Source organism: Rattus rattus, chromosome 2 (genome assembly GCF_011064425.1).
Source record: "Rattus rattus isolate New Zealand chromosome 2, Rrattus_CSIRO_v1, whole genome shotgun sequence".
NCBI lineage: Eukaryota > Metazoa > Chordata > Mammalia > Rodentia > Muridae > Rattus > Rattus rattus.
In genome coordinates this window covers 201,152,721-201,166,863 of record NC_046155.1, presented here as the reverse complement: position 1 = coordinate 201,166,863, position 14,143 = coordinate 201,152,721, and the positions used below count along the sequence as shown (strand labels likewise).

Below are 14,143 nucleotides of genomic sequence, written 5' to 3'. Positions count from 1 at the left end.
GTCCATTCAGAGCCTGCCCCATATGTGGCCCATACATATACAGCCACTAAAAATAGATAAGATGGATGAAACTAAGAAGTGCATGCTGACAGGAACCAGATATAGATCTCTCCTGAGAGACACAGCCAGAACATGTCAGATACATAGGCGAATGCCAGCAGCAAACCACTGAACTGAGAATGGGATCCCCTTTGGAGAAATTAGAGAAAAGACTGAACGAGTTGAAGGGGCTTGCAACCTCATAAGAACAATAATGCCAACCAACCAGAGCTTCTAGGGACTAAGTCACTACCCAAAGACTATATACATGGACTAACCCATGGTTCCAACTGCATAGGTAGCAGTGAATAGCCTTGTTGGGGCACCAGTGGAAGGGGAAATCCTTGGTCCTGCCAAGGTTGGACCCCCAGTGCAGGGGGGAAATGGGGGAGCAGTAAGGGAGATGTATGGAGGGAATAACCATATAGGGGATTGGGATGGGATGGGGGCTTATGGACAGGAAACAGGGAAAGGGAATAACATTTTAAATGTAAATAAGAAATACCCAATTTAATAAAAATCGAAGAAAAAATAAAGTAAGTTAAATTTAAAAAAAATAAAATAAAGCTCACAAGACTCACCAACCCCTCCTGGAGTTACAGAAGGGTGAGCAGCTCTTCAGTGGGTACTGCCTGTGAGTTTCATGAGGTTCCAACAATGCAGTGTTCATGAATGGCCATCCATGTTGGGACCAGCCTTGGCTGGTGTTACTGCTCAATGTACCCAAGCACACATAAGTGATTCAATTAACCTTATTGGCTCATCAAGCCAGAATTGGAATTGTTTCTTTGGCCTACAAGTGCCTTCTCTGTCTGATGTGAACAGGTATAGATGTCCCCTTAAAAGAAATAGAACACCCAGTGTTGACTGTACCCCTGCGAAGAATTACCTGCTGTCTATTGTCAAACCAGAGCACAGCAAGTCACTGGACTACCAATGCTGTGGGTGTCTCAAGAAGAGGTAGCTTACATTCCCCAACGAATCACTGTGCATTGTCAACAAATCCTGGCAGGGACCTGAGTACCAACCAAGGGCTGTGGGGAGAATTGCTCTAGCCCAGGTGGGAGAAAAGGCCAACAGAGAGAATGGTTGTATGTGGTCAGAAACCAATGGCTTCACTTTTTTCTCTGGAACTGAGCTGTAAAAAGAGAAGAGCACCCCAATTAGTTATCTAATTCTAAATGATCAACCCTGAAAACATGTGTACAATAACAGTATACCGTCTGAGCTGCTTGTATTTATGTATTTAAGAACACACATTTATATACATATATGTGTGTTAACAATTAGCGATAAAGAAGCCATGGATTTGAGAGACAGCAATGAGAACTATATGGAAGGGTTTGGGGGCATGAAAGGGAAGGAGGAAATGATGTAATGGTGATGAAGATATTAAAGTCCACTTAGGACAGTGACAAGGCAAGGGCTCTTACTGGCACCTGCATTCATTGTCCCCTCCAGTGAGGAATCACCTGGACTCATGCATCCCTTCCCCAAGACATGCAGTAGCTACGTGTAAATGGGGTCCACCACAGGTGCTGTGGAAAGGAACACTGGAGCCACTATGGGAAATGTGTTAAGTCCTCTATGCTATTGCATGGGAGAGAAATAGACTTTTCTGACTGACTCTCATTACAGCAAGATGCTCTAAAGAATATGAGACACATTGCTGTAAAGTATAAATTCTGCTGGGAAGCAGTGTGTTATTTAAAGTCCATATTACTTACCTTAACCAAATTTTCCTCTGGATTCCTTATAGTTAATTAGGTCCAAGTCAGCTTGGTATAGATATGGCTTCTCCCAGTCCTAAGGGTAGGAGGGACTGCTGATGGTGCCCCTGCAGCACAACTGGTACATAAATCTTCCCAGGCTCTTTCAGGCTGCCGCCCCTCCCCTTGTGCTTACCTCCTTCTCCTCTTCTCTTCCTTTCTTCCCATTATTTTGATAGAGGTGCAGAAGCCTGTAGAATGTGGTGGCATGAGACAGTTCAGAGCTGTCAGATCTGGGGACCCCTTTCCCATGGCCTGCATGTATTCCAGGCATGACACAGATCTCTGATCTCAGACATCTGTGCCAGGAAATAATGGACTGTGATTTTTAACTCAACCAGGCCAACAGAAGTGAGTATGTGTCTACCCTGTTCCAAGCAAATGCAAAGTGGTTATATCACATTCCCTTGCATCTCCAGGGCCTGCGATGTAGCTAGAGAATGATAGTGGTGCTCTCTGTGAAAAGCTAGTATTAGAAAAGGGGGGCTTCCTTCCCTGCATCTCCACAGTGATGGTTCCTGGGGGCTCATGGAGCTGTGGGTTCAAGTGCCACCCAGAAGCCAAGCCTCCCTAACTGCTGGCTCCACTGGAACAGCCTGGCTTCTTTGTATTTAGCTCATCTGGCTCTAAAGTCCAGGTGGATACAGAATCTGCCCAGTAGCATTGTGGGAATTAAGTGGGCTGTGTACACAGAGTGCTTTTGGTGGTGCTTAAGACATGGTGAATGCCAACTAAATGTAGACATTTCTGCTAAAGATGGAGGAGTTGGTCCTGCAACCTCGTATATCACATATTTGTACATAGAAGCATTCATGTCAAAGTTCATAGTGACATTAATCCATTCCCGTGCAAACAAACAGTATTGCAAATTTAGGGCACGCGTTTCTTGACATGGTTATTGTTGCTGTCTTACTGTCCTTTAGGTGGAAGCTCATGAAGAAATAACCAAAAGCATTGAGAGGCAGTTCTTTTCCTTATTTATTTGTCTGATCATCACTGAGACAGTCTTACTCTGTAGCTCAGGCTGATCAGGAACTCACAAGCCACCTGCCTCAGCCTGTCACTTGCTAGCATTACAGACATGTGCCACCACACTTAACTCTTGGAGACCATTCTTGAGGGCAAAGAATAAATGTACAAACCCTCATTATTTCTCTTTATAAAAGCCTCAACTAAAACTGAAGAACTGAAGTCAAATGAGCTGCAGCCAAGATGGAAGTGACTGAAATAGAAACAACTCCGAGTTTGTCCTGCATGGATAGAAGCTCAGGGGTCACCTGCGAGCAGTTCCAGGAGCTTTAAGATAGACTCCAACCATAAAGAGGAAACTCTGGAAGCCTGGGCTGATGCACTCAAACTGGCAAAATGAGACATTAAGATTTGGTTCCTTTCTCGAAGGAATGAGATGAAGCTCAAGTAGTTGTCCAAGCGAGGCCCACACGTCTGAGCTGAAGACTATGTACAAGTCAAAGGACCACACTTTTGGGTCGCACTTTGTGGGAAGCTATGAGTTAAAGTCTTACCCAAGAGTTAGTTTAACATACCTCTGGCATAAGAATTGGGAAAGGTACTCCACACCCATAGGAACTGTCAGGCAGGACCCTGAGGAGTCTTCCCAAAATGACCCTGGACACCCCGAAGCTTTGGAAGCCTTGAAGAGGCTCACACCCTCTTCTAGGTGCCAAAGCAGAGATGGCACGTCACAGACTTCTGGCTCCAGAGCATAGGCTCTTTTTCTTCATTTTTTTCAACTTCCTTATTGGGGCAGGGAGCTGTTGGGTTTTTATGTCTGTTGATGGTACAGTAATAATAAACCTAGCTATTCCTGGGAGGAAAGCCTCAGCTAGAGGAATAACATGTAAGAACATTGATTAAATGCTCATGGGAAAAGCCATTGTCAGGTACAGCTCAGTTCTTACGTAGTGACCATCTCAATTCCTTCCCATCCCTACCTTCACTCTTGACTGTAAACCCCCTAGTCACCATTTCTCTAGCTGTCACTAGATGAGACCCATAGTTGTCCTTTGATGCTATCATGGTCAACTGGATGCATTCCCTTCAGCTAAGCCAAAGTTATAAACTTAATCATAAATAGAATGCTGTGGTGCTTTGAACAAAAATGGCTGCCATAGGCTTGCAAGGAGAGGCACTATTAAGAGGTGTGTCCTTGTTTAAGTGGGTGTTGTTTTGTTGGAGGAAGCGTGTCACTGGGGGTAGGCTTTGGGGTCTCAGAAGCTCAGCAAGCCTATTGCTCTCTATCTCTTCCTGCTGCCACAGATCCGGATACAAAACGTTCAGCTCCTTCAGCAGCAGCGTGTCTGCCTGACGCCATGCTTCCCACCATGACGATGATAATGCACTAAACCTCTGAACTAGAAACCAGCCTCGACTAAATGTTCTCCTTTGTAAGAGTTGCCGTGGTCATGGTGTCTTTTCACAGCAATAAACTCTAAGACAAGTTATTTTAAAAATTCTATACAAAGCCATTTTCATTGTGAGTATGGAACATCCTTTCAAACATCATCAATGTTCAAAACCAAGTAAGTGGAGGACGGGACAATTCTAACAGTGTATGACCCCTCCCAAGGGGAACAATTGTAACAAGGTAACAAGGTGTTTCCTCCCACATTTGGGTGGAGTTAGTTCAATGTCTTCATTCCTCCTGTGAGGTTGAACTTGCTGAAATCTTCCAAGTTAGCAGTGAGGCAGTGATAAACCCCAACAGCCCCTTTTTGCCTACCTCAACCAGCATCCTGAAGCTTGTAACTGTGTCCTGGAGAGAACAAAGATGGCTGACAACGTCCGCCTGTTCTAACACAGTAACTCAAAACAGCCTTTCTGGTCCTTTTCTCTAGTATATCCTAGTCTGTTGTCATAGCTACTATGTAACAATGTGGACACAACTCCTCACTCTGCTTGCTCACTGTGAACTTTTAAACACTCCCACCCTCTACATAATCTGCTTAACTCTCATGCCTCTGCTACATGGCAAATCCCCAAATAGACAGTATGTGACCCTCTTAAACCTCTCCACTTAAAATTGTCCTATTTAGGGTTTCTATTGCTACAATGAAAACACCACGATTAATATACAGGACTGGAGGAAAAAGGTTTACTTGGCTTACACTTGCAAATCATAGTTTATCATTGGAGGAAGTCAAGACAGGAACTAAAGCAGGGCAGGAATCTGAAGGCAGGAGCTGATGCAGAGGCATGGCAGGTCCCTGCTTACTGGTTTGCTCAACCTGCTTTCTTATAGAACCCAGGACCACCAGCCCAGGGATGACACCACCCACAACGGGTTGGGTCCTCCCACATTCATCACTAATTGAGAAAGTGCCTCATAGCTGGGTCTCATGGGGCATTTCTGCCTTTCTCTCTGATGACTCTATCTTGTGTTAAGCTATCACACAGAGCAGTCAGCACACAGATTTTGTGTTTTGTTTTATTTTGTTTAACTAACATTTTAAATAATACTTTGTTTTAGCCATTTTTAAAGATTTTATTTTATTTTGAATTGTATGTGTGTGCTCATATGAGCACATGAGTGGGATCAGTGTAAGGGCCTGTGGAGGCCAGAAGAGTGTGTTAGGTACTCTGGAGCTAAAGTTATAAGTGGTTGTGAGCCACTGAACCTGGGTGCAGGGAATCAAATTCATGGTCTTTATGGAGCTTTCTCTCTAGCCCCTGGCTTTAGCCTTGTATAGAGTTGGTCCTAGATTCTGTAAGCGAGGCAGATGACATATGAGTTAACCCTGGTATCTGTAGGTTAGACAGTCCTGTCTGGGCCAAGTGTCCCAGCATCAGCATGAGTCCTTAACATTCTACTCTCTAATAGTGTATACAAACAGGCAAGTTCTATAAATGCTGTATTACTCTGTCTTCTCCTGTTACAATGAAACTTACGGCTCATCTGTAAAGAAAAGATGTTGGCTTAAACACCATTGTGCAGGCCGAAAACCTGCACAGGCATCAGCTCTTTCAAGGTCCCTAGCTGACATGTCACAACATGGTGGGTGGCCTTCCACTGGGGGTGCTTACAGAGGGAGCCGAAGACCAGAGAGTGCCAATAATAATGTCTTATTAAACCATCTTTTGAAAGACACATAGCTCCTAAAGTAACAAGGGTTCCAACACAAGAACCCTTGGGAGACACACACCGTATCCATGAAGCAATTGCCCTAATGATAAGTGAGCCCAGGCACAGATGCAAATCAACACTGTCTGGGATTTCCAAGAGCAATACTGTTCTGGGAGAAAGGAATATCACTGTCCAAGTTCTCTTGTTTAGAGGTTATGGAAATTGCACTCAACCAAGCTTTCTCATCTCTGCTGGGACTAAGGCACAGCAAATCAGTCTCAGGCCAGCTGGTCAATAGCAAGTCTGGGAGCCTGAGGATAGAGAGTCCCCAAGGTCTGGGTCCCAGCTAGACCATCCCTCTTAGCATATGGCAGTGTGGAGATAGCAGATAGGTCTCTTAGGAACTTGGGGGATTTTTTTGCCAATAAAATATAAAACTTGGGAGGGCTTCCAGAGAAGCTAAATCATAAGGCATAGACTGTGTGATAATATTATCAACTTGGTGTGATTCAAAATCGCCATGGAAAAACACTTCTGGGCATGTTGATATGGGCATTCCCAGAAAGGTTTAATTGAGCATGAAAGACCTACCCTGAATGTGGGTGGCATCATGCCACCAACCTGGGTTCCTGACCAAATAAAGATGGGAACAGCAGAGAGAAAGCTGAAAATTGGTATTCACCTGTAGGATGATGTCACAGGTGAGGCAGGTACAGGATAGAAGGAGGCCTGTCATTGGAGGAGAAGGAAGGATGGGCGGGAGAGAACTTTGAAGGAAGAGGAGGAGACTAGGGGAGAGAGGAGGAGACAGGGTGGAGGAGAGGGGCTGAGAAGCCGGGGCAGGACAAGATGGCAGGTGATGTTAAGATTCTGCTCTGACATCAAAACAATCATCCACCATGATCAAGTAGGCTTCATCCCAGGCATGCAGGGATGGTTTAATATACGGAAAACCATCAACGTGATCCATTATATAAACAAACTGAAAGAACAAAACCACATGATCATTTCATTAGATGCTGAGAAAGCATTTGACAAAATTCAACACCTCTTCATGATAAAAGTCCTGGAAAGAATAGGAATACAAGGCCCATACCTAAACATAGTAAAAGCCATATACAGCAAACCAGTTGCTAACATTAAACTAAATGGAGAGAAACTTGAAGCAATCCCACTAAAATCAGGGACTAGACAAGGCTGCCCACTCTCTCCCTACTTATTCAATATAGTTCTTGAAGTTCTAGCCAGAGCAATCAGACAACAAAAGGAGATCAAGGGGATACAGATCGGAAAAGAAGAAGTCAAAATATCACTATTTGCAGATGATATGATAGTATATTTAAGTGATGCCAAAAGTTCCACCAGAGAACTACTAAAGCTGATAAACAACTTCAGCAAAGTGGCTGGGTATAAAATTAACTCAAATAAATCAGTAGCCTTCCTCTACACAAAAGAGAAACAAGCCGAGAAAGAAATTAGGGAAACGACACCCTTCATAATAGACCCAAATAATATAAAATACCTCGGTGTGACTTTAACCAAGCCAAGTAAAAGATCTGTACAATAAGAACTTCAAGACACTGAAGAAAGAAATTGAAGAAGACCTCAGAAGGTGGAAAGATCTCCCATGCTCATGGATTGGCAGGATTAATATAGTAAAAATGGCCATTTTACCAAAAATCTACAGATTCAATGCAATCCCCATCAAAATACCAATCCAATTCTTCAAAGAGTTAGACAGAACAATTTGGGTAAATTCATCTGAATAACAAAAACCCAGGATAGCTAAACTATCCTCAACAATAAAAAGGACTTCAGGGAATCACTATCCCTGAACTCAAGCAGTATTACAGAGCAATAGTGATAAAAACTGCATGGTATTGGTACAGAGACAGACAGATAGACCAATGGAACAGAATTGAAGACCCAGAAATGAACCCACACACCTATGGTCACTTGATTTTTGACAAAGGAGCCAAATCCATCCAATGGAAAAAAGATAGCATTTTCAGCAAATGGTGCTGGTTCAACTGGAGGTCAACATGTAGAAGAATGCAGATCGATCCATGCTTATCACCCTGTACAAAGCTTAAGTCCAAGTGGATCAAGGACCTCCACATCAAACCAGACACACTCAAACTAATAGAAGAAAAAACTAGGGAAGCATCTCTGGAACACATGGGCACTGGAAAAATTTCCTGAACAAAACACCAATGGCTTATGCTCTAAGATCAAGAATCGACAAATGGGATCTCATAAAACTGCAAAGCCTCTGTAAGGCAAAGGACACTGTGGTTAGGACAAAACGGCAACCAACAGATTGGGAAAAGATCTTTACCAATCCTACAACAGATAGAGGGCTTATATCCAAAATATACAAAGAACTGAAGAAGTTAGACAGCAAGGAGACAAATAACCCTATTAAAAAATGGGTTCAGAGCTAAACAGAGAATTCACAGCTGAGGAATGCGAATGGCTGAGAAACACCTAAAAGAAATGTTCAACATCGTTAGTCATAAGGAAATGCAAATCAAAACAACCCTGAGATTTCACCTCACACCAGTGAGAATGGCTAAGATCAAAAACTCAGGTGACAGCAAATGCTGGCGAGGATGTGGAGAAAGGGGAACACTCCTCCATTGTTGGTGGGATTGCAGACTGCTACAACCATTCTGGAAATCAGTCTGGAGGTTCCTCAGAAAATTGGACATTGAACTGCCTGAGGATCCAGCTATACCTCTCCTGGGCATATACCCAAAAGATGCCCCAACATATAAAAAAGACACGTGCTCCACTATGTTCATCGCAGCCTTATTTATAATAGCCAGAAGCTGGAAAGAACCCAGATACCCTTCAACAGAGGAATGGATACAGAAAATGTGGTACATCTACACAATGGAATATTACTCAGCTATCAAAAACAATGACTTTATGAAATTCGTAGGCAAATGGTTGGAACTGGAAAATATCATCCTGAGTGAGCTAACCCAATCACAGAAAGACATACATGGTATGTACTCATTGATAAGTGGCTATTAGCCCAAATGCTTGAGTTACCCTAGATGCCTAGAACAAATGAAACTCAAGACGGATGATCAAAATGTGAGTGCAGATCGCTCATGAGAGACACAGCCAGAATACAGCAAATACAGAGGCGTATGCCAGCAGGAAACCACTGAACTGAGAACGGGACCCCTGTTGAAGGAATCAGAGAAAGAACTGGAAGAGCTTGAAGGAGCTCGTGACCCCATATGTACAGCAATGCCAACCAACCAGAGCTTCCAGGGACTAAGCCACTACCCAAAGACTATACATGGACTGACCCTGGACTCTGACCTCGTAGGTTGCAATGAATATCCTAGTAAGAGCACCAGTGGAAGGGGAAGCCCTGGGTCCTGCTAAGACTGAACCCCTAGTGAACTAGACTGTTGGGGAGAGGGCAGCAAGGGGGGAGGTTTGGGAGGGAACACCCATAAGGAAGGGGAGGGGGAGGGGATGTTGCCGGAAACCGGGAAAGGGAATAACATTCGAAATGTATATAAGAAATACTCAAGTTAATAATAATAAAAAAAAAAAAAAGATTCTGCTCTGTGTATTTACGGGTTGTTATTAATGTTCTCAAGGGATGGATAGTACCGGGCATTGTATGTTTAAGTGGGCAGTTATATCTTACCAATTGGATCTAAGATTATTGTGTTGTGTGTTCTTTTATGTAAGGGTTTGAGTGTAGGAAAGTGTGCGGCTGGGATATGTTTCCGCCAAGATATCTAGCAGATATCTGGGCACCACGGTACAGAGCTAGTGGGGTAAAAGACAATTACTCTTTTCTATTTTATATATTTTTACAACAAGAGAGAAAGCTGAAAATTGGTATTCACCTCTGCTTCCTGACCTTGGCTACAGGGTGACCACACTCCTCAAGCCCCCTCCCATGCTTCCTCACCATGATTGATTCAAACTGTGGCTAAAAAACTTTTCCTTCTGTCTTAGTTAGGGTTACTGTTGCTGTGATGAAAACACCATAACCAAAAGCATGTTGTGGTAGAAATGGTTTATTTCTGTGTAACTTTCATGTAATAGTTCATCGTCAAAAATCAGCAAGGGCAGGAACTCATGCAAGGCAGAAACCTGGAGGCAAGAATAGATGCAGAGAGCATGCCATGGAGGGATGCTGCTTACAGGCTTGCTCTTCATGGCTTGCTTAACCTGCTTTCTTATAGAAGCCATGACCACCAGCCTAGGGATGGCTCCACCCACCATGGGCTGGGCTCTCTCCCACCATTCACTAAGAAAATGCCCTAGGGCTTACCTACAGCCCTATTTTACTGAGACATTTTTCTCAGTTGAGGCTCTCTCCTCTCTGATGACTCCAGCTTGTGACGAGTTGACATAAATTAGCTAGCACACCTTCCTTCTGTTTTCTTTGCCAGACATTTTGTCAGAGCGATGAGAAAAGTAGTTGATAGAGACACCTACCTGGCCTCTCTGTGTCTCCCTTTCACCTTTTTTATGCAGCCAGCATGCTTAAAGGACACTGCAGGCAGATCTACCCTTTCACCCTTCCCTAGTGAGGATGATGATGATGATTGTGATGGTAATGATGATGGTGGTGGTGATGGTGATGATGGTGATGATGATGGTGGTGGTGGTGGTGAAGGAGGAGAAGAAAGGGGGAAGAAAGAGAGGGAGGAAGAGGAAGAAGCAGAGAAGGAATAAGAGAAGGTAAAGGGAGAGGAGGAAGAGAAAGAAGAGGAAGAAGAACATGAGGAGGAGGGGGAGGAGGAGGAAGAGGAGGAGGAGGGGGGGAGGGGAGGGGAGGAGGAGGAAGGAGGAGGAGGAGGAGGAGGAGGAGGAGGAAGAGGAGGAGGGGGAGGAGGAGGAGGAAACTGCTGTAGAATGAAGTGGTAGAATGAAGTGTTAAACAAAGCAATCAGGAGCCCAGGACAAACAGACCCTTGATTCAGCTTCCCTCAGATTCTACCAATAGTCTGGGTTGTTCTTAGTCCAAATCACCCTGTGGGTCCTATTGAAAGCCAAAGGACTGCCAGGCCCTCTGGAGAACCACCCTCTCCCAAGTGCAGTGCCAGGTGGGTGGTTGTGAACTTTCTGCTCCTCTATACCAGCTAGTTTGTCTCCCCCATACACATCTATCCCCAGTCTGAACCCCCAAACCCAGGTCTGTGTCTTCACAATGACCTCACCAGTTATTTTCCACAGTGAAAACTCAAAATTTTGATAAAAGATGTTAGGGGCAGAAAGGCAAACGGCTGCCACGCAGAAGGAATGCCTGTCCTGAAGGACTGAGCTGCTCCCCCTCCTCAGCGTCCACACACCAGCAGAGGCAGTAGACTCTGACGGGCAGCGGGATATTCGCAGTTCTTGAGAGATTCGTTTCGCCTACGCCATTGAGCCACAGGCAGCACACCGGAACCTTCACAGTTCGCGCTAATCTGAAATAGATTTTAGCTGGAATTTTCACCAGGTTTTAAGTGAGTTTCTACCGGCTAAAGGAAGAAAAAGTCAGGGAAGACTGGGAATCTGCAGGTGGAAGGCGGATCCCTCTCCCATTCGAGCATTGTGGAGGTCCCTCACTCAGGAGAGCAGCCCTGAGGGATGACGGGGTTGCTGCTCCGAGCCTTTCCCTCTCTCAGCACCGGTCAGCTCCAGAGAAGGTGTCTGGTGTGCTTCTCCGCCGCATTTTGGAAAGCAGCCACTACGCACAGCCTGGCTGTGGAAAGCGGAGACGCTGCAGCCAGGAGGCAGAGATGGGGTGGGGAGAGCAAGCCAGTGAGGGCTGGGTGGGTTGACTAAAGGTTTGCTTTTACTCAAGTCGTGACTTTGAAGGGGCTACTCTTTAAGTTTGAGGCAGGCTTGCCCTTTCATCGGGCTCTCCGGTCTGACTTTTTAATCAGTCCTTAAGAAAGTGTCCCTCCTGCCATCCTCCCACCGCCCAGAACTGTTGCGTAGAAACACTGGGCTCATCCGTCAGGTTGGAAGGCTTAATAAAGAGGTTGATTTCCACCTTTACCCTCTACGTTGTCCTAAGGAGGTGAAATGGGATTTGAGACCCGGACCCCAGCCACAGCATCTAGGTTTGAGGACCAAAGAGTGCAATGATTCTGAGAGACCTTATTAGGGCGCTCAGGCCAGCCCTTCCCTGGCTCCCCAGCGCACGCAGCTAGCATGTAGCCCGGAGAAAACGGTGCGGGCACGCACCGCTGTCTCCCCCCAGCGGCCGTGCGTGTGTCGCCGCAGGAACCCGGCGGCGGGGGTGGCACGGTGCAGTCAAGCCCGCGGCTCCGCCCCGCGCTCCCCCTCCCGGCCAGCAGTGCCGCCCCCTCCGCGCCGGGCTCGGCTCAGACGGAGCAGCCGCCTCTGCAATGTCAGCAGCCGCAGAGGCGGCGGCGACGAGAGCGGCAGTGGCCCGGGCCCCGCGGTAGCCGCCAGCGCAGCACGGCCCGGCAGGAGCACAGCGCGACTCCGCGGCTACCTCTCTGCCTCCAGGGCGCCGCGGGCCTCTGTGAGCGCCGCGGTGCAGCTTTTAGACTCCGGGCCAGCCGGTCTGCGGCCGCGCACAAAGGACCACGGACACCCGGCGTCCGGGGACTGCGCCCAGTGACCGGCCAGGGACAGCAGCTGCGCCGCGTCTCCACGCCTCCCCTCCCCGGGCTACCGGAGCCCTTGCCGGAGAAGACCCGTCATATGACAGCGGCGACGCGGCGGCCAGCGAGCGCTGGTGCTGCCCGCTCCGCTGCGCCACGGCCGCCGGCTCCTAAGGTGGCCCTCGCCGCGCCCCACTGAGCGGTCGCCTGCCTCCCCCCACAAGCCCGGTGCGTCCCAGCTATCCGGCTCGGGGATCAGGAGTCCCGGGGAGCTCCCCGCCAGAGCCGAGCCTAAGATGGCCACGCTGCTCCGTAAAATCGGGCTCATTCGCCTGCACAACCGGGACACCGAGGACCCCAAGCACCACCACAACCACCGCGGCGGAGGCGGCGGCCAGCAGAGCGCATCGCTGCGCGGCAAAGGTGGTGGTAAGAGCGGTGGCCACAAGCAGCAGCAGCAACAGCAGCACCCCGGGGGCTCCGGCGACGCCAGCCCGGGGCCCGGCAAAGGCAAGAGTAAGCGCGCGGCGGAGCTGGCCGCGCGCGACAAGCAACCCAGCCAGCCGCGGGGGCGGCAGGGCAACAGGCGCCAGGGGCCCCCGAGCGGGCGGCGGGCGCCAGGGCGGGGGCCGGGCCCCGGGTGGCCGCGGGCGGCGGCGGCAGTCTGGTGCCCGCGGCGCGCCAGCAGCACTGCACACAGGTGCGCAGCCGGCGGCTCATGAAGGAGCTCCAGGACATCGCGCGCCTCAGCGACCGCTTCATCTCGGTGGAGCTGGTAAATGAGAACCTCTTCGACTGGAACGTGAAGCTGCACCAGGTGGACAAGGACTCGGTGCTGTGGCAGGACATGAAGGAGACCAACACGGAGTTCATCCTGCTTAACCTCACCTTCCCCGATAACTTCCCCTTCTCGCCGCCCTTCATGCGGGTGCTCAGTCCGCGACTGGAAAACGGCTACGTGCTGGACGGAGGCGCCATCTGCATGGAGCTGCTCACGCCGCGCGGCTGGTCCAGCGCCTACACGGTGGAGGCCGTCATGCGCCAGTTTGCTGCCAGCCTGGTCAAGGGCCAGGTAAGGCAGCAGGGCCGGGAGCAGGGGGGCTGGATTGGGTAGGAGTTCGAGGCTAGGCCTGAGATGGAAAGCAATGTTTGCTGCCTCTAGGCACAGGTGAGAGCTGGTCCAGCTGATTCTGAACAAGCCTGCCGGGGATGCTTCGCCCCACCTCCTCCGCTTCTTTTCCTAAAGGATTCCTTCCTGTCTTATTCTGTATCTGGTCTCCGACACTGATCCTACTAGATCTACAAAACTCTCTGGTTTGTCTGTTCTCTTGCTTTCTGCCTTCTGCTCGAAGGTCCTCCCGGCCTTTCTTCATCCCTGCAGGCTAACCTTCACTCCCTCTTCTTCCTTCCCCTCTGATGGTCCTTCTTCCTATCCCTCTTCTACCCCTCCTTTCCCCCTTTTCCACCCTCCTAGTCTCCCATACTTTTCCTGCCCTACCCTACTTCTCTTCTCCAGTATGCTTCGGTGGTCTCTAGTCAGTGTCATTATCACGAAGATTGTGAACTTTTTCTAAAGCCCAGGATCCAAGTGTCCAGCCCAGCACATCACACTCAGGTGCATCACGCTTTTGCACACACACACACACAGAGAG

At 48.1% G+C, this 14,143-nt stretch overlaps 1 protein-coding gene across 1 annotated transcript in view; it reads left to right on the top strand.

Annotated features, from left to right (window-relative positions):
• The first annotated feature begins 12,298 nt into the window (after positions 1-12,298).
• Positions 12,299-14,143, top strand: part of Ube2ql1 (ubiquitin conjugating enzyme E2 Q family like 1) — a 40,772-nt gene continuing 38,927 nt past the window's right edge. Inside the window, 2 exon segments of the mRNA XM_032894829.1 lie at positions 12,299-13,046; positions 13,049-13,563. Of these exon segments, the coding sequence (XP_032750720.1) occupies positions 12,788-13,046; positions 13,049-13,563 (774 nt within the window). The 5' untranslated portion in view covers positions 12,299-12,787.